We start from the raw sequence: 25,595 nt of genomic DNA on the forward strand, positions 1-25,595 counted from the left end.
GAAATCGGTATTTGGTATGTATGTTATCGGGCTAGCGGTTAAAGAGTTAGTTTGGAGTAAGGGTTAGAGCAGGAATGCATTAGGATTAGGATTCGGGGCTCAACATGACGGAAAGACAATCATCAGTTTCGACAGATTAACAATTACAAGTTGTAACGTTCTTACAATTGCTAACAAATTGTAGTCCAACTTCTATGATGCCATGGACCGGAAAACACATGACGACTTACGTTGGTGGTTGCAAATCGTGTTGCGGCACGTTGAGGTCGCGGCCCGAAAAGTTGGTCTTGCCCCCGCCGCTGTTTCTGGACGACCCGCGATTCCTGTGCTGTCTTTGCTCCACGCTTTGTCTCGCTACCGTGTTGGCCTGGCGATTCGAAATCAACATGCCAACGTCATGGTGATAGCACAACTACAGACGATATGCCAAGCGAAGAAGCTCACTGCGTTCGAGAATGTGAAATCCAAGAGAAATTACCGACATAACAGGTGTCGTATTTTTCACAATTTCCTACACGAGTAGAAGTGTCCAATTGAGAGCTACGCAGAATAGAGCTTTACAACTGGAAAATTTTCATCTTATCCGGAATAGATTTGAATTAGAATTTCATCAACATCATTTTTATCAAACTAGATAAGGACAAGTGTTATAGCTACATTCAAATTAGATTACACATAAAACTGTAGTTACATCATTTTTTCCAAACTAGATAATAACTAGAACCATAGCTACATCGTTCTTTTCCAAATTAGATTAAAATCATAGTGACATTCAAATTAGATTAGAATTTGAATTATAGGATAGCTTCATCATTTTTTTTTCAAACTAGATAAGAACTAGAAGTATAGATACATAACATTTTTACAAATTAGATTAGAACTAGAATTATAGCTGCATCATTTTTTCGAACTCTAGATAAGAACTAGAATCATAGCCACATCATTTTTTTTCAAATTCTAGATAAGAAATAGAATTATATAGCCACATGCCTAACATTTTTACAAATTAGATTAAAACTATAATCATAGCTACATCATTTTTTTTCAAACTTTAGATAAGAACTGGAATCATAGCTACATCATTTTTTCCAAATTAGATTAGAAGTAGGATTATAAATACAAAAGTTATTTCCAAATCAGAGAATTAGAATCACCGAATTCGTATAAGAAATACGGAAAAAGCAAAGTTCGTTTCACTCTTACGAGCGCGAAAACGGCAAGTGTCTGTACAACAAGCTTGGTTCGGTCAGCACTACATAGTTTTCCTGCAACATTTTGAGGAAAACCAGAAATTACATCAGAATTAAAATGAGAGTGTGGAATCATTTGACAAATTAGACTAGAATTAGACTAATTGGACAGCTGAAATTATCTAGTTGCAAGTAGGAAATATAGAGGCTGCAGGAGAAGACAAAGAGTGAACTTGGGTTTGAAAAAGGGAATTTCGATTGACGAATCTTCGAAAATATTGCATCGGCCACCATTTTGAAAACTAACGTCGTAGATTTTACACTCACCAAAAACTGCAACAGCGTCTCCCCCCTGTTGTTGACCAAATCGACCAGATCAGTTTCGTTCACGAGCAGCTGCAGCAGTTCCGTTCGGCTATCGCCGTCTCCCGCGATAAGGGACCGGCACGCGCATTTCTCCCAACAATCGCAATAGGCCGTGGGGCTGGTCCTCTTCAATCTTAAGATAAATTGCACTTGGAAATAGGGCAGAACACAATCCCGGAGATTCACTGATTAAATTGTTATGTTGCGTGAAAAATTTATGAAATTTAAAAAATTCAAATTTCACTGTCAACCCCATAAAATTGTTGGCGCTTCTTCGATATACGCCCAAGATCAAAACAGTGTTCCCCATGACACCCGTAAATGTTTCCCCATGAACACAATATACATTTATAAACGTCAAAATATATTTTTCTTCATTTGAATAGACGGATATTAGGGTTGGTGGAATGGATATATTGGTGTTGGATGTGGGTTAGGGTCAAAGTCGGGGTTAGGGTATCCCAAGATTACGGTTGGGGGAGGGGGGTATTAGGGAATAGAAACGAGGGAGATTAGGGTTGGATGTGGGTTAGGATCAAAGTTAGGGTTAGGGTATCCCAAGAGTAGGGTTGGGGGAGAGGGGGAAATTAGGGTTGGGGAAACCCTAACCTCAACTTTAACCCTAACCCCAACCCACATCCAACTCTAAGACCCCCCTCCCCCAACTCTAATATTCCCCTTGCCAAACCCTAATTTTGGGATACCCCAAACTGAACTTTGACCCTAACTCTAACCCGCATCCAACTCCTATACCCCTCCGCCAACCTTAATATCCCCCTTCCCCAACCGTAATCTTGGGATACCCTAACCCCAACTTCGACCCTAACCCACATCCAACCCTAATATCTCTCCAAAGGCAAAAAATTATTTTGACGGTTATAAAATTGTATCATGCACATGGGAAGCACTTGCTGGTGTTACGTGAAACACTGTTTCGATCTCGGGCGTATATCGAAGAAGCGCCAAATTGTTTACCTGTCTATAAAAACGATGCAACAACTTCGAGCTTATGACGAGATGTGACAACGTCCTAGAGAACAACACTGCATGACCCACAGATAAAAGGAAATAACGGGACAGTAAACAACTCTCTAATAGTTGCAACACAAGTTATATCACAGCAGACTATCAACACATAGGATGAGAAACAGAGCCATTTGTTTCTTCAAATAATGCCAAATAGAAGTAGCCTGATCCAACTTGATGCTTGGTTTATTTAATAAAGTGTTTTCCTTCAGACCTCTTTCTAATTTGTAGCCATGTAAATTGTACAATTTGTTTACAGCAAGTTCAAGACCGTTCTGATTACCTACTTAGAGGTACGTGGACTCAGTTCAAATGCGAAAGATCAAACTGTGTCGACCTTTCTTAAGGATTCACTGATTAAATACAACCCAACAAGCATCGGAACCGTCGAAACATCAATTAAAGAAGTCAAGTATATGCTAGATATGTCAGTATATAGTACGTTTGCATAACTACACCTCACACCACCTATTTCACGGCGTAAATTACACATAAGCCACCGTCCTATAATCTAAATAAATTACATCCATGCGATTATCTTACATGAGTTGACCTCGGCGATTTACCTCAGAGGTATGCGATAATGATATTTTACGCTCGTTATGTTTTCTTTAAGACCCATAAATTTTCTGCAAAGTCAAGTTGAAGGCGTGTTTTGGAAATAATAAAGAATTTTAAGTAGTTTTTAAAATCCATTGGTTCTAGTCCTGGTTACGAGTTTTGAAAATTGAGCAGTTCTAGTTCTAGTTGCTAGTTTTAAGAAGTGAGTGGTTCTAGTTCTAGTTGAGGGTTTGAAAAGTGAGTAGTTCTAGTGCTAGTTGAGAGATTGAAAAGTGAGCTCTAGTTGTTAGTTTGAAAAGTGAGTAGTTTTAGTTCTAGTTACACATTTTGAAAAGTGAGTAGTTTTAGTTCTAGTTGAGTTTAAAAAGTGAGTAGTTCTAGTGCTAGTTAGGAGATTGAAAAGTTGACTAGTTGCTAGTTTTGAAAAGTGAGTAGTTCTAGTTCTAGTTGCGGCTTTTGAAAAGTCAACATTCTAGTTCTAGTTGCTACTTTTGAAAAGTGAGTAGTTTTAGTTCAAGTTGAGTTTAAAAAGAGTTTGAAAAGTGAGTAGTTTTAGTTCAAGTTGAGAGTTTGAAAAGTGAGTACTTTCAGTTCAAGTTGAGAATTTGAAAAGTGAGTAGTTTTAGTTCAAGTTGAGAGTTTGAAAAGTGAGTAGTTTTAGTTCAAGTTGAGAGTTTGAAAAGTGAGTAGTTTTAGTTCAAGTTGAGAGTTTGAAAAGTGAGTAGTTTTAGTTCAAGTTGAGAGTTTGAAAAGTGAGTAGTTTTAGTTCAAGTTGAGAGTTTGAAAAGTGAGTAGTTTTAGTTGTGGGTGTAAGATTTTAGGTGAATATTCTAGTTCTAGTTGCTAGTTTAGAAAAGTGAGTAGTTCTAGTTGTAGGTGCGAGATTTTAAGTGAATGCTGTAGTTCTAGTTGCTAGTTTGCAGAAGTGAGTGGTTCTAGTTCCAGTTTTAGTTTTGAAAAGTCTGTGGTTCTGGTTCAAGCAATGAGTTTTGAAAACTGAGTACCCGATAGCTCTGGTTCTTAGTTTTGAAAAGCGAGAAGTTCTACTCGAGCATTTTGAAAATCCAGTAGTTCGTACAACTCTGAATCGTACATCAATGCAGTTTACAGAGCCTAAACAAATATGAAGTGAACAGCTGTAAAATACAGATTTCAACACTTACTTGCAGTCGTGTCCGTTGTGGCATATCCGGGCGCATTCGGAACAGCAGCATAGCGTACCGGTCAGCCCGCAAGTCAAGCACTCATATATATCCTAAATGCAAAGTAAAAGAAAATGTCACGGTAGCGTCACACCCGTTATATATCAAAAATCATCCTTTACAAATCTATACTAATTGCAGACGATTACACCTGAAGAGTGTCAGCCGAAAATATTCGGGTACATTTCAATATGAATATACTATTCGATGGTATCGTGAAGTTCTGTACCTCCAAGGAGCATAATCAAGACCTGCAAGTCCTCACATAATGTAGTGGAGTCAAAAAATTCAGTTAATAGTACCGTATGCAAATATACGGCAGGCTTCTCATAGAACTCTCATATTTTAAGCGAGTGCCATTGTTCCTTCGTAAAATGACGTAATATTTTGTGATACGATTGTTGATATACAATGTTCTTTCCAATTCTCTACTAGTTGCTGACGATTACCCCTGACGAGTGTCAGCCGAAAATGTTCGGGTTCATTTCAATATGAATACACTATTCAATTGTATATTGAAGTTCTGTACCTCCAAGAAGCTCTACAATGACTCGGGTACAAGTCGAGTCAATACAAAAAATTACTTGACTCGAGTCATTTTACTCATTTGAAAATATGATTCCGGTCAAGTCGAATCACCAAAATCGCGACTCGAGTCATTACAACCCTGGTTATTTCAAACTATTTACCGGTGATCTACATCAAAATACGAAGGCTATACCAAGACAGGATCTCGCAACCCAGCTAGAGAATCACATGTGAATCTGCCGAGGTTAAACTTCCAGGGCAGAATTGAAAATTGCTATAGAAAAGGAAGTCCCACCTGGTTGATGTGCTGAGCGCCCGTCCACGTAAAACTGCAAGTGTCGCTGACGCAAACCAAGTACAACGGATTAGCGTCCAGGTCGGAACCGCTCGGAAATATCATCGCCATCAAATTCTCGAAGAATTTCGTGTCGTCCACATCTAAAGCACAGACGATCGTCGATTTCCCAAATTGGTTTGAAAAATCAACAAATTCAGACACATGTTGCACGCAGATTTACAACAGAAAAATAGGTATGAAGAAGCAATTTAATTGTATCACACCACAAGTAACTCCTACGCTATCATATCAACGTTTACAGCGCTGCACACCAAATTTAGTTCAATTCTGACAAGTATAAGCCGCCGCAGATCCAATTAAAATTTTTATTTTGCCAAGAAAAATTGAGTTAAAAAATTTGAAAAAATTCCCGTCAACCCCATGAAATTGTTGAGTTGTCTTCAAAAACGATGCAGAATAAATTTGACTCAATTCCAACCAGTAGAAAGCGGAGATATTTGACTTTTTCGTTGATAATTTTTAGATTATATATCCTGGACTGGTGAATAATCTGCGAGTTATCAACGAAAAAACACTAGTAGCTCCGCTTCTACAAGTTGGTAATTGAGTCAAATTTGTTTTGCATCGTTTTTGAAGACAGCTCAACAGATTCATGGGGTTGACAGATAAATTTAGGCTAATAATAAAATTTTCAATTTTTTTTATCAAATTAAAATTTTCAATTGGCTCTGCGGTGGCTTACACTTGTTAGAATTGAACCAAATTTGGTTTGCAGCATTTTTCAGTGTGACCTGACAATGTAATCCGTAAAATTGACTCGAGTCAAAACTATAATTCGTTGAGATTTGACTTGTGACTTGGTTACAGCTCCTAAAAGAATTCGTTACAAAAGGAGCTCAGTAGATAAACAATGCGCTACAAACCTTCGACACCAGCCGACGTGCCGGCCCGGTCCTCCCCGACAGCACTCGCGGCACGTCCTCTCGCAATCTTCATGGCGGCCTTGAGTATTTCCACGGCGGCGGGGTACCCGCGATTGTACACGGCGGACACGAAAGGAGTGTGGCCCTGTCCGTCCCTGAATAGAAAGGAGATATGATGTAGAAAATGATGGCGAGAAAAATGCCAGTAATTCTAACGCTAATCTAATCTGTAAAAATGTGCAGTTATAATTCCAATTCTAGTCTGATCCGTAAAAAAATGTATCTCTATAGTTTTAATTCTAGGAAGGCAGAAAATTTTCGAGTTGTACAACAGGGCTGTTCAAAAATAACGGTGGCCAAATTCTTTCGTTATTTATTACCGATCTACCCACCGAAATTTCTAACATCAAAAATTTTGGATTTGAAAAAAATAGTAGGCCTATTTAAGGTGGCCAAATTCTTCATTATTTATTATAGATCTACCCACTGTAAATTTTCAACAACAATAACTCTTCTAGGGGCTGGAACTGTGCTAAATTTGTATGCCCGCCTACTAGCGAGACATTGCGTCACCTACAAACGGTGCAGCGATGAAATAGTGTCCCAGAACCCCCACCATAATCTTACCTTTGTGACAGCAACTCGAACAGCGCGGGCTTGAAAGCTTCGCATGCCAACAATTCCTTCAAGATCGCCAACCCGTCGGCGGTAGAACCTCTCTTTTTTGCAAACTGCGCGTTGATATCGCTAGAAGCAGACGGTCTTGAATCGGCGGCTTCAGTATAAGACGGCGGCTTGTCCTCTTTGCTAGCGGCGCACGACATTCGCGTGGACAAATTCAAACCTGCTAACGGTAAACCAGAGCTGTAATGCCATGAGTGTCGATTTCGCGGTGACTCCACTCAACTCGAGTGGATTTTTAAGGGGACCAGCAACCCAAGAATTATTCAGATTTCCCTGGCTACTTGATAAAATTGTCAGGTTGGTTAAAAAAAACGCTGCGTCCCAACTTTGGCTCAATTTAAACCAGTAGAAGCGAAGTTATTGCAGTAGAAAGTTTTGAATTTATCATTAAAAAATTAAAAAAAAAAATTTCAAAATGTTCCATGTCGACCCCATAAAATAGTATTTACGGTGACTAGCTCTTCAATTATTTATTATAAAATCGAGCAATTGGAAATTTTTCTACTGCAATAACTTCGCTTCTAGTGGTTGGAATTGAGCCAAATTTGGTGTGCGTCATCTCTACTGACAGCCTAACAATTTTATGGGGTCGACAGAAAAATTTTGAAATTTTTTTTTATTTTTAATGATAAAGTCAAAACTTTCTACTGCAAGAATCCCGATTCTAGTGGTTGGAATGGAGCCAAAGTTGGTGTGCAGTGTTTGTTCAGCGAACCTTACAATTTTATCAAGTAGCCAGTGAAATATGAAGGAAAAGTTTCTATTTCAAACGGCCCTAACGTACAGCATTGTCAATGCGCAATGAAATAGGTATGGTTGAAAAAATACTTAATTACAGACACTTTAATTCTCATCAATACATTAACTCTTAGCGACTGGGAGCGTATAATTCCAGTACGCAAGGCAATATACGTACACGAATCGACAGTGGACACGGGCGTCACTTCCGGGGCGGGGTCAGGGGGCCACGTGGTCGTCGGGATGGTGACGGGAAGCGAGATGGTGACGTCCTCGTACATCCGGAAGTTTTCATGGGCCGGGTAGGGTGGCTGAAATTAAAGAATAACACGTCAAACGACAGCTTTTCGTAACGTTTGATGTTCAGGAACTGGTTTTAGTTTTATTAGTATATTCAAATTGAAATTAACTTCGATGTTTCAAGCCTCACACTCATCAGGCGTAATCGTACGATTGTTGATATACGGTGATCTCTCCATAGTTGTTGCGGGCGATTACCCCTGACGAGTGTTAAAAAAAGACATTCGGGTGTATTTCTGGATGAATATACTACTCTATAGTATATCGAAACTACGTACATCCAAGCTCTTTTTTGAATTTTTGGTATAGGCAATCAAATTTTTGAGACATCTTATTCCGCTATACATTTACTGTTCACTCGGGTTCAAGTGGTGAATGGGCGTACGCGTAGACTCATCTGAATCTAAAACCTAAAACCGGAAAATTGTGATCTAAAAAATCAAAATTTTTACATTTTTTACCCTAAAATACGTAATTTTGACCAAATTTTGACCTCGTGTGTGTGTATTTTTGCACATAATGTTAGGATTCTAGGTCTACTACTTATCTTTACTTCCCCTTGGAGCTGTCTGTCCATACGAAGTAGTTTAACCTGGAAAAACTTTTTTTACCTAAAAACCGACTAATTTTTACATGAAAAAACTTAATTTTATCGAAATATGGAACTATGAAGAATTCCAGTAGTTCCATCACCGATTATGGTAGAAATAATTAAAATTTGTCGCAGCACATCGAAAGATAAGACATTCTCGGGTAGAAAGAGCCTGTCCATACTAAGTAGCTTGCCGAGAATGGAAAAAGAACGTTCAACAGCAGCAATTGTTGGCTGACAACACAGAAAGTGTGCGGTTGCTTCATTCTGACAATGGCGTCTACATCACAATTTACATCATGCGCTTCTCGATATAAGAACCAATGCCCACGCAATCTTGCTTCAGTTAGGATATTGCAGTACGTTGAGCATAACGCCTATTTGACTGATCTGAATGTTTCTTATTCATAATGAGCAGACAATGGGTCGTCTACAATGGTAGGCCTATAAAGTAGGCTACAAGCTGTAAAATATCAAATGACAAGTTCACCGACGGTGCAAACATCTACGATACAAACAAATGTAGGTTGCAAAAAAGTTTTGACTTCATAAACAATTTTGACATGATTTCAACTTATTTTGGTATGTCAAAAAAAAATCGCCCTACTAAGAATTCAATCACTGAAACGTTGAAATGTGGAGAAAATTATCAAAACAAATTTCAACGGCCTTGGTATTCACTCACTATCAACACGCCTAGCTGGGATCAAGGATTTCCAGAAAGGGTTATAATATCTTGTCAAATCCAAGCACTACCATTGTGTAGATGAAAATAGTACTGCCACAAAAAAACTAAAATACAAAATAAAGGGTAAAATAATATTAATACACCATTATGACGGTCTTCATCATTCACTGTCAATTTAAGTCAAATCACCCAGTCGGTAATAAGGATTTTGATGAAAATTGACAAAAAAACACTTTGTTACAGCACTTCAACTATGTAGACAAAACGAAACAACCTAAAATAAGAATAAAAATTATTCAAGAAGCACACATCTCATCAGATTAATTCGCTACCAACTCACTTGCCACGACGGGGCAGCGGACGAGGGCGCCGCGGGCTGACTCCTGCCACGCGGCGAGCTGTCGTCCAGCACCGCCGCAAACTGCTGCATGATGTCCCGCATGAGAAACCTGTCGAGAGGTAAGACCGTCGTAGGGTGGCCAAAGAAATTTTGAGCATTTATAAGAGAGCGTAAACATTTCAAAACACATCAGAATTATAATATCATGGCATGCCAATTCACACTATGAAGTAGGGCTCTTCAAAAATGACTTTTTTTCTCCAAACGTACTGGCTACTTGATAAAATTGTTAGGTTACCTAATTTAAGCCTACACACTAAATTTGGATCAATTCCAACCAGCAGCCGCATTGCTACAGGAGAAGAAAGTTTCTATTTATTATATATAAATAAATAACAAAAAATTTGAAAATTTTCTGTTCACCCCATGGAAGTGATAGGCTTTCTATAGAAACGATGTTCACCAAATTTGGCTCAATTCCAACTAGCGGAAGCGGAGTTATCGCCGTCGAAAAATTGCGATTATCAATAAAATAGTATTTACGGTGACCGACTCCTTTCATTATTTATTATAAGTGTGCCCACCTTAAATACTATTTTATTCAAATCCAAATTTTTCGACGGCAATAACTCCGTTTCTGCTGGTTGGAATTGAACCAAATTTGGTGAACATCGTTTCTATAGACAACCTAACACTTTCATGGGGTTTACAGAAAATTTTGAATTTTTTTTTTTATTTCTATTTAATATAAATTTTCTTCTGTAGCAATGCGGCTACTCGCTGGAATTGAACCAAATTTGGTGTGTAGGCTTAAATTAGGTAACCTAACAATTTCGTCAAGTATCCAGTACAATTTGAGAAAAAAACAAGTCATTTTTGAACACCCCCACAGTACACCAAGCTTGGTCTTTACTCGCCGCATAGTTCTGTATCATTTTCAGGAAGGCCAGAAGTTAGATTAGAATTGGAATTAAATCACAGAAACATGTAACAAATTAGATTGCATTTCAATGTAGTCAGGATAGCGTTATTTCCGTCTAGAATTCAAACTTGCTTACCTTGGTTCGCTGCCTTCGTTCCGTGTCACCACAGATATGGCGTTCGCGATAGCGTTGACACGAGCGTTTTGCGACGAGCTGTCCGAAGTCTTTGATGCCGCGGACGATTCCGATGCACGCGCGGAACTTGGAATGTCGCCCGCGTCTGCGAAATAGGGGTGAAGTTATCCGAGAATCTGATTAACCAGATAAAATCATTGTGTTTATAGAGGATCGCGGAGTCGGAGTGTCCTTAAATTTACTCTTCATAAAAAGGCATAGTATGGTATCATACGGTAAAGGAAATTTTCGTATCGCATACCATAGTTACAATGTTTCACACTCCACTCGTTCAATATGTCAGAATTATCAGATTTCATTGTCAAACCCATGAAATTGTTGAGATGTCTGCAAAAACGATGCAGTTTGACGCAATTCCAACCCGTAGAAGCGAAGTTATCTGAGTTTTTCATTCGTAATTCTGGGATTGCGAATGTAAAATTTTCAACTGCGATAAATTCGCTCCTACCGGTGGGAAGTGAGCTGAAATTGTTAAGCATTGTTCTTTTAAACAACTTAACAAGTTAATGGGGTTGACAGTAAGATTTCATAATATTTTTCAAATTTGTTTTGTAATAAATTTAAAATTTTGAAATTCATGTACATTCACATCTTCCAGTTGTAATCGAGCCAAATTTGGAGTGCAGTATTTTTTAGTCAACCTAACAATTTAATCTGTGAATCCCCGCAATCTGGGAAAAAATATAGCCATTGGCAATGTTGGGAACACAAAAGCCGCGCAAACAACGTACTGTGATAGAGTCTCGCGCCGCTTCTCGTGGGCTTGCTGTCCCCGCCGCTGGCTTTGCGGGACTTACCGGGGTTGGTGGTGGGGCACGATAGAGAGGCCGCCACGTGGACCACGTTACGCATTCCGTCGCATCTCTCCTGGCTGATGTCCTGAAGAATAAAACGCAAGGTGCAAGACTCCAGGGATTCGCCGATTAAAGGGTAGCGTTATTCTGATCCTCACAAGTTATCAAACCGCGATCGAAACAAATCTCAATTACGCGTCACCTCAGAAATCACTTCGGAGGGGATATTGAATGAGTGACTGAACTTGAGAATTGGGATGAAACACAAGAAAAATTACCTCCACATCCTCAGCAGTCAGAAAAGAAAGCATGGCCTGCACCGTTTCCACATTTCTATGCATCAACGCCGGCATGAGCCTGTGCGAACGGAACACCATCGCGTACACCAGATATCTAAAAAAAGGTAAATTTTCTTGAAAAATATCCCAGCCACAGCATACAATTCAAAAATAGGACTGTTGATTACAAATTTCAAAATACCAAATGATTAGAGCGATTTTTTTTACCTAAAATGAAAGATTTTGACCTAAAAAATCAAAATTATGACATTTTTCGGCCTTGGAAAACTTAATTTCGACAAAATTTTGCCCTCGTGTACGTGAATCAGGTGTTATTGCACACAATATTAGAATTGTACCAATAAACTCCCTTTCTGGTTGGGACTGTCTGTCCTTACGAAGGAGTTTGGCCTGAAAAAACCGTCGACATGTAAACTGACAGATTCTACAACTAAAAACTTTATTTTAACGAAATCTCGACCTGTGAAGAATTCCAGTAGTTACATTACGCATTACGGCGGAAATAATTAAAGTTTGTTGTAGTACAACCAAAGATACTCTCCAAGATTCTCGGGTAGAAGGTGTCTGTCCTTACTAAGTAGCTTGCCAAGAATGGAGAAAGAACGTTCAACAGCAGCAGTTGTTGGCTGACAACTCAAGTTGTGCGTACACTGCTGGTGACAAACCCTGTTGCTTCATTCTGACAATGGGCCGTCTACAACGGTAGGCCTATACATAAAGCACGCAACAAGCTGTAGAATGTCAAATGGCAAGTTCACCGACAGTGGAAACATCTACGATACAAACAAAATGCAGATTGCAGAAATATTTTGAATTTGTAAACAGTTCTGACGATTTTTTGACCAAACGCTACAATTTTAACAAAATTTTGGGTAAACATCGGATTTGGAATCTGACTAATAAGCGTTGCACGGTAAAATGGAGAGTACCTGACTGGTCTGACTCGAGGCTTAGTATAAAATGTCAGCATTGTCCGAAAGTGCAATGAAATAGATACGTTCAAGAAAATACCCAACACTCTGTAGATCAGGCGTCACATTGATGTAGTCACATAAAAGGTAAATATTTTAACTCTTCAGATCATTAATACCGCTGTCACATCATAATAAGTGATACTCAAAGACGCAACGCCACAACTAATACTCAATTTAGAATCGAATCATTCCTGTAATCAATTTTGCACCATTACAGTACTCCAGTCTGACGCGACTCAACTTGAGTCAATTTTTGTATTGACTCGACTTGTATTCGAGTCGTTGTGCGTGACTCAAACCGAGTCCTATGACTCGAGACTAGGACGGGAAATAGGGCCAGAAACTGTTAAGACCGAGGAAAATTACGATATCATGAATGCGAGCCATTCTATATCACTCAAGCATAGTAGAATAAAGTGGGTTGAACTCAAAACTGAACAGTGAACCCAATGACTCGACTCGAGTCGGTGGTGAATTGAAAATGACTCGACTCGAGTCAAAATTATAAAAGTGAGATTGACTTGCGACTCGAACCTTGCGACTTGGTTACAACCCGGCTCGAAAGCAGTAAAGTCAAAATAGCTCACTTTTTCGAAGAGTCTTCCTTGTCGGCGTGACGATGTCTCGAAGTCAAATGCGTCCCGGCGGCCAGAGTCACGATAGGGTTGACATTGATCCAGCGCGGGTCCCGAATGCCAGAATTCTCGCTTTGCAAAAGCGGATACAAGCAGGACTTGTTGTCCAGCAACAACCGGGCTGTCCCCTGCAAAAAAATTAACATTTACGTTTATTTTATTTTCGCGCTAATTATATTTTATATTCTCCATCGCCCCTGCCATGCTGTATCAACACCATATTCTTAATCGTGTGTGACGGAATGACTAAACAACACACCAAAGTTATATTCAAGCACTGATTGAATTGTCAAGTTGCCGAAAAAAACACTGCGCACCAAATTCGGCTCAATTCCAACCACTACAAACCGCGGCAGAGCTAATAGAAAATTTTTAATTTAATAAAAAATTAGAATTTTTTTTTCAAATTTTACTGTCAACCCCATGAAATTGTTAAGTGGCCTAAAAGAACGATGTAAAACAGTTTTTGCTCACTTCCAACCCGCAGAAGCGAAGTTATCGCAGTTGAAAGCTTTGGATTTGCAAAAATACCGTTGAATGGTGGGTAATCCCAGAATTATTGATGAAAAACTCAAAAAGCTTTGCTTCTACGGGTTGGAATTGCGTCAAATTTCTTTTTGCAGACAACTTGACAATTTCGTGACCAAATGCGGTCAAACAAGTATGACCACAAAGTAATCGCGCGAATCCGCAACAATACCAACCTTCTGATGATGATGAAGAGAGACTTTCGATGCGGCTGGAGATATTTCTTTCCCGTCTAAAATTTTTTAAAGTTGCAAAGAGAATCAGTACCATTGCATCAAGTAAAACCACTGTGGGTGACACATAGCATATTTTCCATATAATTACTAAAGAAATGGGACTAAGACGGAGGAGCGAACAGTGAAGAGATGCTTGCCAGATCTTTTCCATGGGTTAAGGCAGGGGTGGGCAACATACGGCCCGCGGGCCGGATCCAGCCCGCGACGGGATTTTGTCCGGCCCGCAGACAGTTTCCCGCCTTACATTATAATGGCCCACGGCCCCAGTCTGACGAGATTCCCCACTGCTTGCTTAAAAGTCAAATTTTAGTGACTCTATGTTATTCTATACGTGTGTGCGCAGCGTGCGAGAGTAGAGCTTATATGCGTAAGTTCATCGAAGCGAGAAAACTTGCATTATCGGCCTTTACCATGTAGTCTACTCAACCCTAATGAATTGATATCTTGGTAAATTTGGGGTACCAGGCTTATCGAACACCTTGAAATCTTAATTAAGGATTGCATCATAGTGTCCTATATGGTGTGGACATAAAGCAAATCTCGCGGCTCAGTGAAATTGGTCTACGTCACACTTTCCATTTGGCTACAGTCAATTTGAAGGTAATTTTTGACCGGCTTGCCGAGCATTAAATTCGATAAAACCGGTATCAATCGAAAGATGCCAAGGTACTGACTGCGAAAATATAAATTTGTATCCCGTTTGTGGCCCAGGAACCCCCCAGAATCAGCCTGGAATGTTGCATTGTAACGGAGTTTGGTATTATAACGCAACGCAACCATACCGTCTGAGCAGCTCAGGAGCAAATCCACACGAGAGTGAGAGTGTGATTGCTCAATCGGGTACGTAACAATGGCCAATACGCTTGCGTTGCGTCACAATTCCAAACTCCGTTACGATGCAACATTCGAGGCTGATTTGGGGGGGGGGTTACAGGGCCACGAGCAGAATTCTTTATATTTTCGCAATCAGTACCATGGCAGCTTTCGATTGATACCCGTTTTATCAAATTTTGCGATCGGCAAGCCAGCCAGTATAGGACACCATGATTGCACCGTGTGTTAATTGATCAGTGAGAAGCAGACATGGCGGCGCCTGTGTGACAATGCAGTTCTCAAATCTACATTGTATTCGTCATTATCGGCGAGAAATGGCTTTGAAGTTACATTGCTGTCGCTAGAATACATTCATTAAATATGATTTATTCCGTGTGTGGACAAATGGGCGAATAATGAATCGATTCGGCAATCCGGCCCGCCAAGTACTTAATTTTCCTATATCCGGCCCGCCGACTGGAGAAGTTGCCCGCCCCTGGGTTAAGGAGTGCAAGTGATCACAATGTCACAGATATATATCACATAGCTGCAGCTAGCATACAATCGTTCATTTACAAAAATCTTTTAGCTGCAGTTTGAATACAGCGACTGTCTGAAAAATATGGTTGCTGCCAAAACTTTTTCCTAATTTTTATCTTCAGTATGAGAACGCATTATATTTCGAGTGCAGTGCCTCCTGAATATGTTTTTATTTTACTCGAACAATCACTGTTCGAGAACCAGGGTTGTAATTTCTAATGACATGACTAGACTCGAGTCATTTTCTCAAAATACATAAATGACTCGACTCGAGTCAATCTGTGTAATCCCTAGACTTGGACTCGAGTCACTACGCATGACTCTAACAAAGTCATACGACTCAAGACTCATACGGCCAAGACCGACCTTTGATTGTAATTTCGAAAACTATATAAGTCACCACACTATTGGGATTTCGTCTATCGGTACTGGTACTTGAAAATACGACAAGAAACTGCCAAAAGTGAGGAGAATAAGTACATTATAAATTCGAACCATTCGATATCACCAAACAGAGTTATAAAAAGCGGGCTTAACAAGACTTGAACTGGAAACTGAGCAGTCAGCATAATGACTTGGACTCGAGTCATAATACCATAACTCAGACTCGACCCTCTGCTCGAAGATTGTACTCAGACTTGACTCGGTGGTGAATTGAAAATGACTCGACTTGAGTCAAAACTGTAAAAGTGAGATCGTGTTATGACTTGTGACTTAATTACAACCCTGTCATCACTTGAAGAACAAAGGCCATCCCTGCTCTTTATATTTATAGCGAACGATTGACAGCAAGGAAATCCAGTCAAACAAGGTAATACTGAGAAAAATTTTTTGCAATTACACCAAAGTCTACACAGTGCGGGAGTTGGTGAGTGCGCGCAGACTCATGAAAAATTAGAGGGAAGATTGGTCTCGCCTATCAGTAATATTGGCTTGTGACTTGGTTACAACCCTGGACACGTCAAACATCCCCGATTCCCGCCTGCACTCACCCAGAAACATATCGGCGGAGGTGGGCAGGGTTTCCCCTTCTACGGAGCCGCAGAAACCAATCGTCACCAGCCTGACTGGAGAGTCTTCCGCGCCGCCTTCAATTCCTTCCAACACTTCGTCGGTAGCGCACAGCGTATGCAATCTGACGTTCGGCGGAATCTGGACACGTTTCGTTGCGAATTGTGGTTACCAAGCCCATTAAACGCACTTTTACTAATGAATGTTTTGATAAAATCTATATTGGGCAGCCTCGTCTGTCACTAGAAGAAATGCCTTACATTCTCGGGATATTTTGCCAATATCACATGTCGTTGTTTTTGACTATGTATAACCAAATAACTTTCTTCTTAAAATGTTACTGGCCATTCCACAAAACTTTTGATAGGCCAACAAAAAACGTCGCGCACCAAATTCAGCTCAATTTTAACCTGTAGAAGCACATAGAAGCGAAGCTATTGCAATTACAATATATTTAATTCATTATCAAAAAATTATTTCATTTTCAAATTTTACTGGAAACCCCACGAGATTGTTAAGTTGTACAAAAATACGATGGATGGCAAATTTGGCTTTATTCCAACCGCTAGAAGCAAAGTTATTGGTGTTCAGCCATTTGGATTTGAAATAATAGTATTTACAGTGGATAGTTGTGTCGTATATGATTGAAGAATTACCTACCGTCAAGACTATTTTTGTAAAAATCGTAAAAATTCATTCCTATCGACTGGAATAGAGCCAAATTTAGCTATTTCACCGCCCCAAAAAAGTAACGGAACCGTACCTGCAGCTTTTTAGGCTTCTTCATGATGCAGTCCGGCATTTTCGGCGAGGCTTCCGAGGCGAGAAGCCGCACGTCCTCCCTTCGCAAGAGGCGCATTTTCCTCAAGAGCGACTTCTTGCTGATTTTGTCACCGGGCGACTTGCCTGGCTTGCTGAACAGCACGGCTATCATGTCGCCGTCGATCTGAAACACACAAATCGCCGCCTGGGTTAGACTGCAGTGCATCGGGACCACGGAACTATTCACGATAAAATCGCGACGCAGATAACTTGGATTGTGCGCACCACACAGTTACAAACTGGTGACACTAAATTTCGCTAAGTCCGCTCTCGAAACTTTTTTGCGCAAAATGTGAAGGAGTGATTTAAAAAACATGCTACAAAACTATTTCTGGTATGGTCTTGGTCTCTTTGATGTCCGTAACAATGAGCTGTCTTATGAATTAGCATTAATTGCATCTCAACGTTATACATGACGCAACGGTGTTTGCAATGTGGCTAAAACGTCGCTGCACACCAAATTTGGCTCAATTCCAACCAGTAAAAGCGAGATTCTGGCAGTAAAAAAATTTTAATTTATCATATAAAAAATAAAAAATAAAATTTCAATTTTTTTCAGTCTACCCCATGAAATTGTTGGGACGTCAGTAGAGATGATACACACCAAATTCTGCTCAATTCCAACCACCAGATTCCACCAGAAGCGAAGTTATTGCAGTAGAAATATTTCTAATTCCATGATTTTATATTAAATAATTAAAGAGTTAGTCACCGTAAATACTATTTTATTCAAATCCAAAATTTTTCTACAGCAATAACTTCGCTTCTACTGGTTGGAATTGAGCCAAATTTGGTGTGCCCCGTTGTTTCAGCCCAACATAATAATTTCATCACGTAGGCGGTGGAATTTGAAAAAATTGTTTTTGAACAGCCCTACACTGCATACATTCCAGCACTTCATGCGCAAGTTTGCGGGGGATTACGCGCTGAGTAATATTGGACTTGTTGCAATTTCTACTACACCATGAGCCGTTATTCTGATGCTGGTAAAAATGTGCCAAAATTTACCCTTCACGGAGATATATTTAAGGTCCATGGCCAACTCTCAAGATGAATCGTCGTCAGACGGTTATTCATCCACGCGTTTGACGCTAGTCTGCAAGAATTTTCCTTCCCGGTTATCAGAAACGGCATTGGACGGCTTTAGACGTACCTAATATCCCTCATTTTAGCATTCATATACAGAAATTGACTGTAACTATTCACAGAAACAAACAGCAACGGTCGCCTACTGTATTTTTGTGGTATATTAACTGTTTAGAGGTCAATCACAGCCGCAAGAGACAAGCTGAGTATTAGCCACAAATATGAAAACATCATGACCAACCTTGACCACTTTGCCGACAGGAAAAGCTTGCGGGTCCTCCACGAAAAACACGTCTTTCACTCTCCACCGTTCCGGTAAATCCTCGGCGCCCTGCGAGCCGGGATGAGATTCTCTACGCCTGAATAATCGAAAAACGCACACCGTTCACGCGTACGGTATTGAGGCTAAACCGTGAAAGTCGTACTGTTTTTCGCTGCGGTCTTCCAAATCCGTGTATTTCCGTTTCCTGCTGAAATTTCCGGCTGGGTTCGGCGGCGTGCTGGTGGTAGATTTAACGACTGTCTCTCTATCTCTGGAAATGAACCAGCACGATTGTAATGACTCGACTCGAGTCAGATTCATGTCGCAGTTCTTCGTTGACTCGACTTCACTCGAGTCGTTTTCGTAAAAATGGAAAATGACTCAACTCGAGTCAATTTGCGGACAGATTTGACATGTACTCGAGTATCACAACCGACACTTGAAGTGTCTGAATTCCTTCAGATTTCACGGCTACTTGATAAAATTGACAGGTTGGTTAAAAAAACGTCGCACACCAACTTTGGCTCCATTCCAACCAGTAGCAGCAAGATTCTTGCAGTTAAAAGTTCCGAACTTGTCATTAAAAAATGAAAAAACAAAATTTCAAAATTTTTCTGCCGACCCCATGAAATTGTTAGGTCGTCAGTAGAGATGGTGCACACCAAATTTGGCTCAATTCCAACCACTAGAAGCGAAGTTACTGCAGTAGAAAAATTTCTAATTCCATGATTTTATAATAAATAATCAACAAGTTAGTCACTGTAAACGCTATTTTATTATTACATTATTATAAATTTTTTTTTTCCAAATTCAACTGTCAACCCCATAAAATTGTTAAGTTGCCTAAAAGTACGACGCATACCAATTTTTGCCCAATTCCAACCTGTAGAAGCAAAGTTATTGCAGACGAAAGTTTTAAATTTGCAAAAATAGCATCGACAGTGGGAAAACCCAGAATTATGAATGAAAACTCGTACAACTTCGCTTCTACAGGTCGGAATTGCGTCAAATTTGTTTCGCATCGTTTTTGTAGGCAACTCAACAATTTGTTGAGGTTTACAGTAAAATTTGAAAAAAAAAATTTTTTATAGTAAATAATAACTTTCAATTGTCTGTGTCGGCTTCTACTGTTAGGAATTGTACTCGAGTTTCACCACAACGCCTCGGACTCGAACGTGAATCGACGGTGAATTGAAAACGACTCGACTTGACGCGAGTCAAAAGTATACAGTAAAATAGACTTGTGACTCAGAACTGGCATATTACCGCCAAACATGGCTGGTCGCCATACACCGCTCAGAAATTACATTGAGCAAATGAAAATTACCTGTTGCCGTCTGCTTCATAGGTTGGTTGGGTGTCATTGTCGTCGCCTGAATACAAAACATTTCAAGAGTACGAAAAGTGCGGAATGTCGCTGTTTTCAGCTATTGCCGCTTCCGAAAATAATTTTACAATTATATTTCTCTGTTTTCGGGATCCGTAAGCAGTAGATCAGTGTTTTACAACCAGATGTACAGGCGTTCCAGAAAATAACTTACATGGAGTGTATCAGATACCGCGGCATTGTTGAATATTGCCCCTGGACTGGGGCCTACAACTTTTGTGTCAGCGTCAAAAGGGTGTACCATTCTCAAAAATGTATTGTGGATAAATGCGACATGCATACAACCAAATGGACATATGGACTACAGCCTGTAAACATGTGAGATTACCCCGTTAAACACATAACATGTGGTTAAAGTCCGGGTTAGATTTGGGTTAAGGTTAGATTTCGGGCTAGGTTTGAATACAGTTTAGATAAGGGCTACTTTTGGGGTTAATTATAGGGTTATAATGGCACATGGTAAACTGTCGTTTTCATTGTGATACGCAATCAAAAAATTTATACAATTCAAACTCAGTAACCAACCTTTATCTAAAGTCTCACTATGATGTTCTTTGCTAGACGACTTGCTTCTTTTCTTCAATTTGCGTCGAATAACCTGAATGAAAACAAACGGTTGTCCAGGGTGGTAATAATGACTCTACCCGAGTCAATTTTACTGTTGACTCGACTTGTATTCGAGTCATTGTGCATGACTCGAACCAAGTCACATGACTCGCGACTAGGTCGGTCAAGAGAGACATTTCATTGTAACTTCGAATAGTAAAGTCACCACATGATTGGTATTTCGTCTATCAGTCCTGATACTTGGAAAATAGGGCCAGAAACTGTCAAGACCGAGGAGAATTACGATATTATGAATGCGAGCCATTCTATATCAATTCAAAATGACTCGACCTGACTCGAGTCAAAACTATAAATGCAAGATTGACTTGTGACTCGGAACCATTTAACTTGGTTACGACCCTGCCGTTTTCCACGGGGCATCACGCAAAAATACATACGCGATCTTACCTTAAAGTGACAAGTCTCCGATAAGCTCCACACAGGCTGTAGCAGCCTGCCTACCCTGGGCTGCCCGCGGTTGGGATTGATGGCGATCGCGCCCGTTTGATATATCGGGCACTTGTTCAATTGCACCATAGACCCCACTTTAATCTGAATTGTTATAAACGCATGGTATATATTTTTGGTAGGGACTTTCTCGCTGATATGGTCAGGTCAACCATTCACAGCATCATGGTACATATCGGGAATAAGTCGAAATTCAAATTACCAAGCTAATCAGTTGCACTGAGAGCTAAGCTCTGAATATATTGGAATGCAATAAACGCAGGTTAGCAAAGAGTTACCTTCCTTATATATATATATATATATGTCTGTCAGGGACATTATCACGAAAGTGGTCAACCAGTCAACATCATGGTTCATACTTGATAAGTTTATATTCTTATCACTAAGCTCATATGATCAGTTGAACTCAGTGCTAACTCATACATCATGTCTTCCGTCAATTCATAACGCACATACACAATTACACATGTCTGGCAAATGAGTAACCTAGATAAAACAAGGCCAACCTCTATAAACAACTTACTGACTGATGAGACATTTAGAAAGGCAGCAAAGCAATAGGCTTGATACATCATAAAACAATGGTCACTCCTTGCTGCTTATTACAAACACATCGTTTGTAAACAATAACGTACATACATACATATCATGTTAAGACACGCCACTTTGTATGGGGCATTAGGTCAGTGAACCATTTAATCACCATTGTACATGAAGATGATGTTAAGAGTCAACTTGAGATACTATAAAATCATTTTGTTTCATTCAACTGTACTTAGGGTAGGGACTTAAATTGCCCTTCGCGGATCTGCACTTAACCTACCTCGTCGCTGGACGATTTATTCTTCACGCTCTTCTTAATCTTGGCCAGCGCGTCCTCCAGAAAAGTTTTTCGCAGGGAGAACGGAATCATGCCCCAAGCGTAGACATCACCTGGAATACGACGTGTTTTGAAAAATCGATTCATAAAGTTGTGAGTTTGCCGAGGCGGTCAAAGCAATCACGGGCCGGAGCAGGAAAGATAGCACGAAAACGCTGTGGCAGTTTCAAAGTATGGGTGCCAACGGAAGCCTTAAAACATGCTCAAAAGTAGCCTATATTTTGAAAGTTTTGCAAAGTTGTATTGACGTTTGGTTGTAAGCCGAACAGATCCTACTATAACTTGGATCTAGCTAGTTGTGTTTTAGTTAGTTGCAGATTTTTCAAGATCGCTAGTTATAGTTAGAGTTCTGAAAATTGGGCGGTTCTAGTTCTAGTTGCTAGTTTTGAAAAGTGAGCAGTTATAGTTGTAGTTGCTAGTTTTAAAAAAGTGAGTTGTTGTTTCCGTTAAGAGGTTTGAAAAGTGAGTAGTTCTAGTTCCAGTTGGGAGTCTTGAAAAGAGAGCTCTAGTTGTAGTTCTAGCTGCGAGTTTTGAAAAGTGAGTACCGTAAACCGGGGTAACTTTGGACTTAAGGGTAACTTTGGACACTAAGCAGTAAAAGATTTAAATGGTTATTGATGGAAAATGGTTGCCGTTGGATGTCCAATTCTTTTTCATGAGGCAAGAGTACCACAAGTAGTCTCAATAAAAGATGGATTCATTTCACTACAAGTTAAACTTGACCCAACATTGATAAATTAATGGCGGGGGTCAATTTCATCAAAATTGATGGCCATTAAACTTCTTACAACCAAACATAGATAGCATGTGATTCATAGATTCAAAACTTGGCAGCAGATACCTCTAAGTAGTCTTAATCCATGGCAAAAATCTCAGTGGGCTCACCCTTAGATCAATACAAGAAAATGTGATGTCCAAAGTTGCCCTGTAAAATTTCATCAGAACGGGGCAACTTTGGACAGTGGAAAGTGTGATATTGAGAGGTCTGGAAAGTGGCTGCTTCATCTGTGTCAAAGGGTATCGTCAACTATAGTCATTATGACCGGCCTGATGGCTTTTTTAAATGGAATGAGACGGTCAACAAATTAAGAGTTTGCCAAAATATGAAAAATGGGTAGGCAATGAGTTGAGAGATTGTAATCGGGCGTAAGCTACTTCAAAAACTTATCACATACTCCTAAAGATGTGCCTGCTGAATATGGGATATCGTAAATCATGACAAATATATCCATCAGAGGACATAATAAAGGGAAAGTGATTCTTTTAAAGAACAGTAACAAATTTGAAATCGGCAATAATTCACGGTAACATGCTTAATGTTTGCTGTTGGTCGCTGACACTGCCAGTGGGATACCCCTCATCACCCCTCATCACCATATATATGTTATTTATAAGTCTCAATTGGTGAAGGCATGAGGCAAAATTGAGATAAGGGATGAATAAGGGAGCATTACCGTTCATAAACTACCTAATTTTTTTTGGGGGGGTGGATTAGGTAAAAATCATGCAATAGGCCAGACATAAACTATTTTGTTTCAGTTTAGCCACTGCTCTCATCAACTCTTGCCAAATAAGCCTCGTTTACGAGGTTTCATAAACAATAGAGTGTAAAGGCATACAGAAAACTACATTGTCCAAAGTTACCCCACATGCAGGGGTAACTTTGGACACGGATAATTTACGAAAATAAGGTACTTATTTATGACCATGAAGATTTTGGATTAGGTAATTCTAATCTTTGCTCCATGACCCATGAAAAACACAAAACTTGCCTCCCCTACACCCCAGCATTTCCAAGATACAGAGCGGAATTGTTGAAAATTGTCCAATGTTACCCTGGTTTACGGTAGTTCTAGTTGCAGTTCTAGTTATGAAAAGTGAGTAGTTCTAGTTCCAGTTAGGAGTTTTGAACAGTGGATCGACGTGAATCGTTAAAGTGTTAGTTGCTTGTTATGAAAAGTGAGTACTTCTATTCCTAGTTGTAGTTGTGAGTCTCGAAAAATGAGTAGCTCTAGTTCCAGCTGCCAGTTTTGAGAAGTGAGTAGTTCTATTCCTAGTTGTACTTGCAAGTTTTGAAGTGAGTAGTTCTAGCTGAGAGTTTTGAAAAATTGAGTAGCTCTAGTTGCGAGTTCTGGAAAGTGAGTAGTTCCAGTTCCCGTCCTAGTCGCACGCTCTGAAACCCAGCAGATTGCACAGGTCTGCCGTCCGCCTAGAAAATCTAAAACAGCACGAACACGGCAGCCTGAGAACAGACACATACCCGCCGGGGTGAGCACGGCCGAATAAATGGAGGACACAAACAGACACCGGTTCCACAGCTTCTCGTGTTTGTCGCTTCCGACCCGCATGGCCAAGTCCGGATCCAGACAGGTTGTGACGGGCTGTTCCAATATAGCCGCGCGGTGAGCGGCGCATTCGTCTATCCAAGTGCACACGCCACCGTCTTCCGTCAGGGCAGACGCGCGCAACGAGCACGAAGCCAAATGCGCAATCTGCAAGAGGTGGTCAAAGTAATCAGCATCGGTTCTTTGGTAGAGGTCAAAGTTAAGATCACAAGTAGAAATAGCGATTACAAGTGACATCACCAATAGGGAGATTTCAAAAAAAGTCAATATTAGGTCAAAATTGTAGCAATAGGTCAAAAAATGTCAAAATTGTTTACAAAGTCGAACTTTTTGCAACCTGCGTTTCGTTTGTATCGACGATTTTGCACTGTCGGGGAACTTATCATTCGACATTTTACAGCGTGCAGCCTACTTTATAGGCCTACCGTTGTAGACGGCCCATTGTCTGCTCATTGTGAATCATAAACGGTCAAATGAAACAAATAGGTAGACATGGCGTTATGCTCGACGTACCGCACTAACTGGAACAAGACTGCATGGGCATTGCATGGTTCTTGCATCAAGAAGCGCCTGGTGAAAAATTGAGATGCAGACACCATTGCCAGAATGAGGAAACACGGTTTGTCACCGGCAGTGCATGCAAAACTTAAGTGTTTACAGCCAACAACTGCTGCTGTTGAACGTTCTTTCTCCGTTCTTGGCAAGCTACTTGATAAGGACAGAAACTCTTTACCCGAGAATGTAGGAAAGTATCTTTCATTGTTGTACTACAAGAAATTTTAATTATTTCTACCGTAATGCATGATATAATGACGTCAACAATTGCTGACGATTACCGTAGACGATAGTCACTCGAAAATATTTGGATGTATTTCAATATGGATATACTATTCAACTGTATACTGAAGTTCTGCACCTCCAAGAGTCTCTTGAAAAAAAATAAGTAGTAGTGGAAAACATAATATTGAAACGAATGTCAGTGTAGTTGAAAATGTTTTCTCAAACATAATCGCCACCGACCTTCTTGGATTCCAAGCCGAGCAGAGTGGTCCTGGGATGAAATATCAGCGGGTTACTCGGGTGATGAAACGGGGACCTCTTCTTCCAGCGCCACTGCCGCAAATTGCCGTTCACGTCGACGGCGTTGAGCTCGCTGTGCATGCCGCCGATGTACTGAAAACAGGCAGCGCGCGTTAGGTCGTCAAAGTAATTATGCTGCGATCGGACTTGTGCACTGGAATTTGAAAACGTGCACCAGAACTAGAACTGGAACTACCCATTTTTCAAAACCCGCAACTAGAACTAGCAGCACCCACATATCCAAACTAACGACCAGAACTAGAACTACTGACTTT

The 25,595-nt window shown here is 40.1% G+C and overlaps 2 protein-coding genes across 2 annotated transcripts in view; one reads left to right on the forward strand and one right to left on the reverse strand.

Moving 5' to 3' along the window:
• The window catches only part of LOC145442888 (ribosome maturation protein SBDS-like), a 397,416-nt gene that overhangs the window by 312,826 nt on the left and 58,995 nt on the right, over positions 1-25,595 (forward strand). The window lies entirely within an intron of this gene.
• Positions 1-25,595, reverse strand: part of LOC145442958 (E3 ubiquitin-protein ligase UBR5-like) — a 77,311-nt gene that overhangs the window by 40,059 nt on the left and 11,657 nt on the right. Inside the window, exons 9-31 of the mRNA XM_080320997.1 lie at positions 25,261-25,413; positions 24,156-24,387; positions 21,839-21,948; positions 20,956-21,099; positions 20,467-20,539; positions 19,882-19,927; positions 18,718-18,825; positions 18,534-18,651; positions 17,148-17,330; positions 16,366-16,525; positions 13,961-14,016; positions 13,209-13,384; positions 11,627-11,741; positions 11,286-11,433; positions 10,495-10,639; positions 9,437-9,545; positions 7,695-7,827; positions 6,722-6,941; positions 6,095-6,249; positions 5,169-5,311; positions 4,307-4,398; positions 1,518-1,689; positions 231-367 (exon numbers count right to left, since the gene is read on the reverse strand). Of these exons, the coding sequence (XP_080177123.1) occupies positions 231-367; positions 1,518-1,689; positions 4,307-4,398; positions 5,169-5,311; positions 6,095-6,249; positions 6,722-6,941; positions 7,695-7,827; positions 9,437-9,545; positions 10,495-10,639; positions 11,286-11,433; positions 11,627-11,741; positions 13,209-13,384; positions 13,961-14,016; positions 16,366-16,525; positions 17,148-17,330; positions 18,534-18,651; positions 18,718-18,825; positions 19,882-19,927; positions 20,467-20,539; positions 20,956-21,099; positions 21,839-21,948; positions 24,156-24,387; positions 25,261-25,413 (3,128 nt within the window). The remainder of the gene's footprint in view (positions 1-230; positions 368-1,517; positions 1,690-4,306; positions 4,399-5,168; positions 5,312-6,094; positions 6,250-6,721; positions 6,942-7,694; positions 7,828-9,436; positions 9,546-10,494; positions 10,640-11,285; positions 11,434-11,626; positions 11,742-13,208; positions 13,385-13,960; positions 14,017-16,365; positions 16,526-17,147; positions 17,331-18,533; positions 18,652-18,717; positions 18,826-19,881; positions 19,928-20,466; positions 20,540-20,955; positions 21,100-21,838; positions 21,949-24,155; positions 24,388-25,260; positions 25,414-25,595) is intronic.

This window comes from Botryllus schlosseri, chromosome 7 (assembly GCF_051294905.1).
Source record: "Botryllus schlosseri isolate E-star chromosome 7, Bs_hap1, whole genome shotgun sequence".
Lineage (NCBI taxonomy): Eukaryota > Metazoa > Chordata > Ascidiacea > Stolidobranchia > Styelidae > Botryllus > Botryllus schlosseri.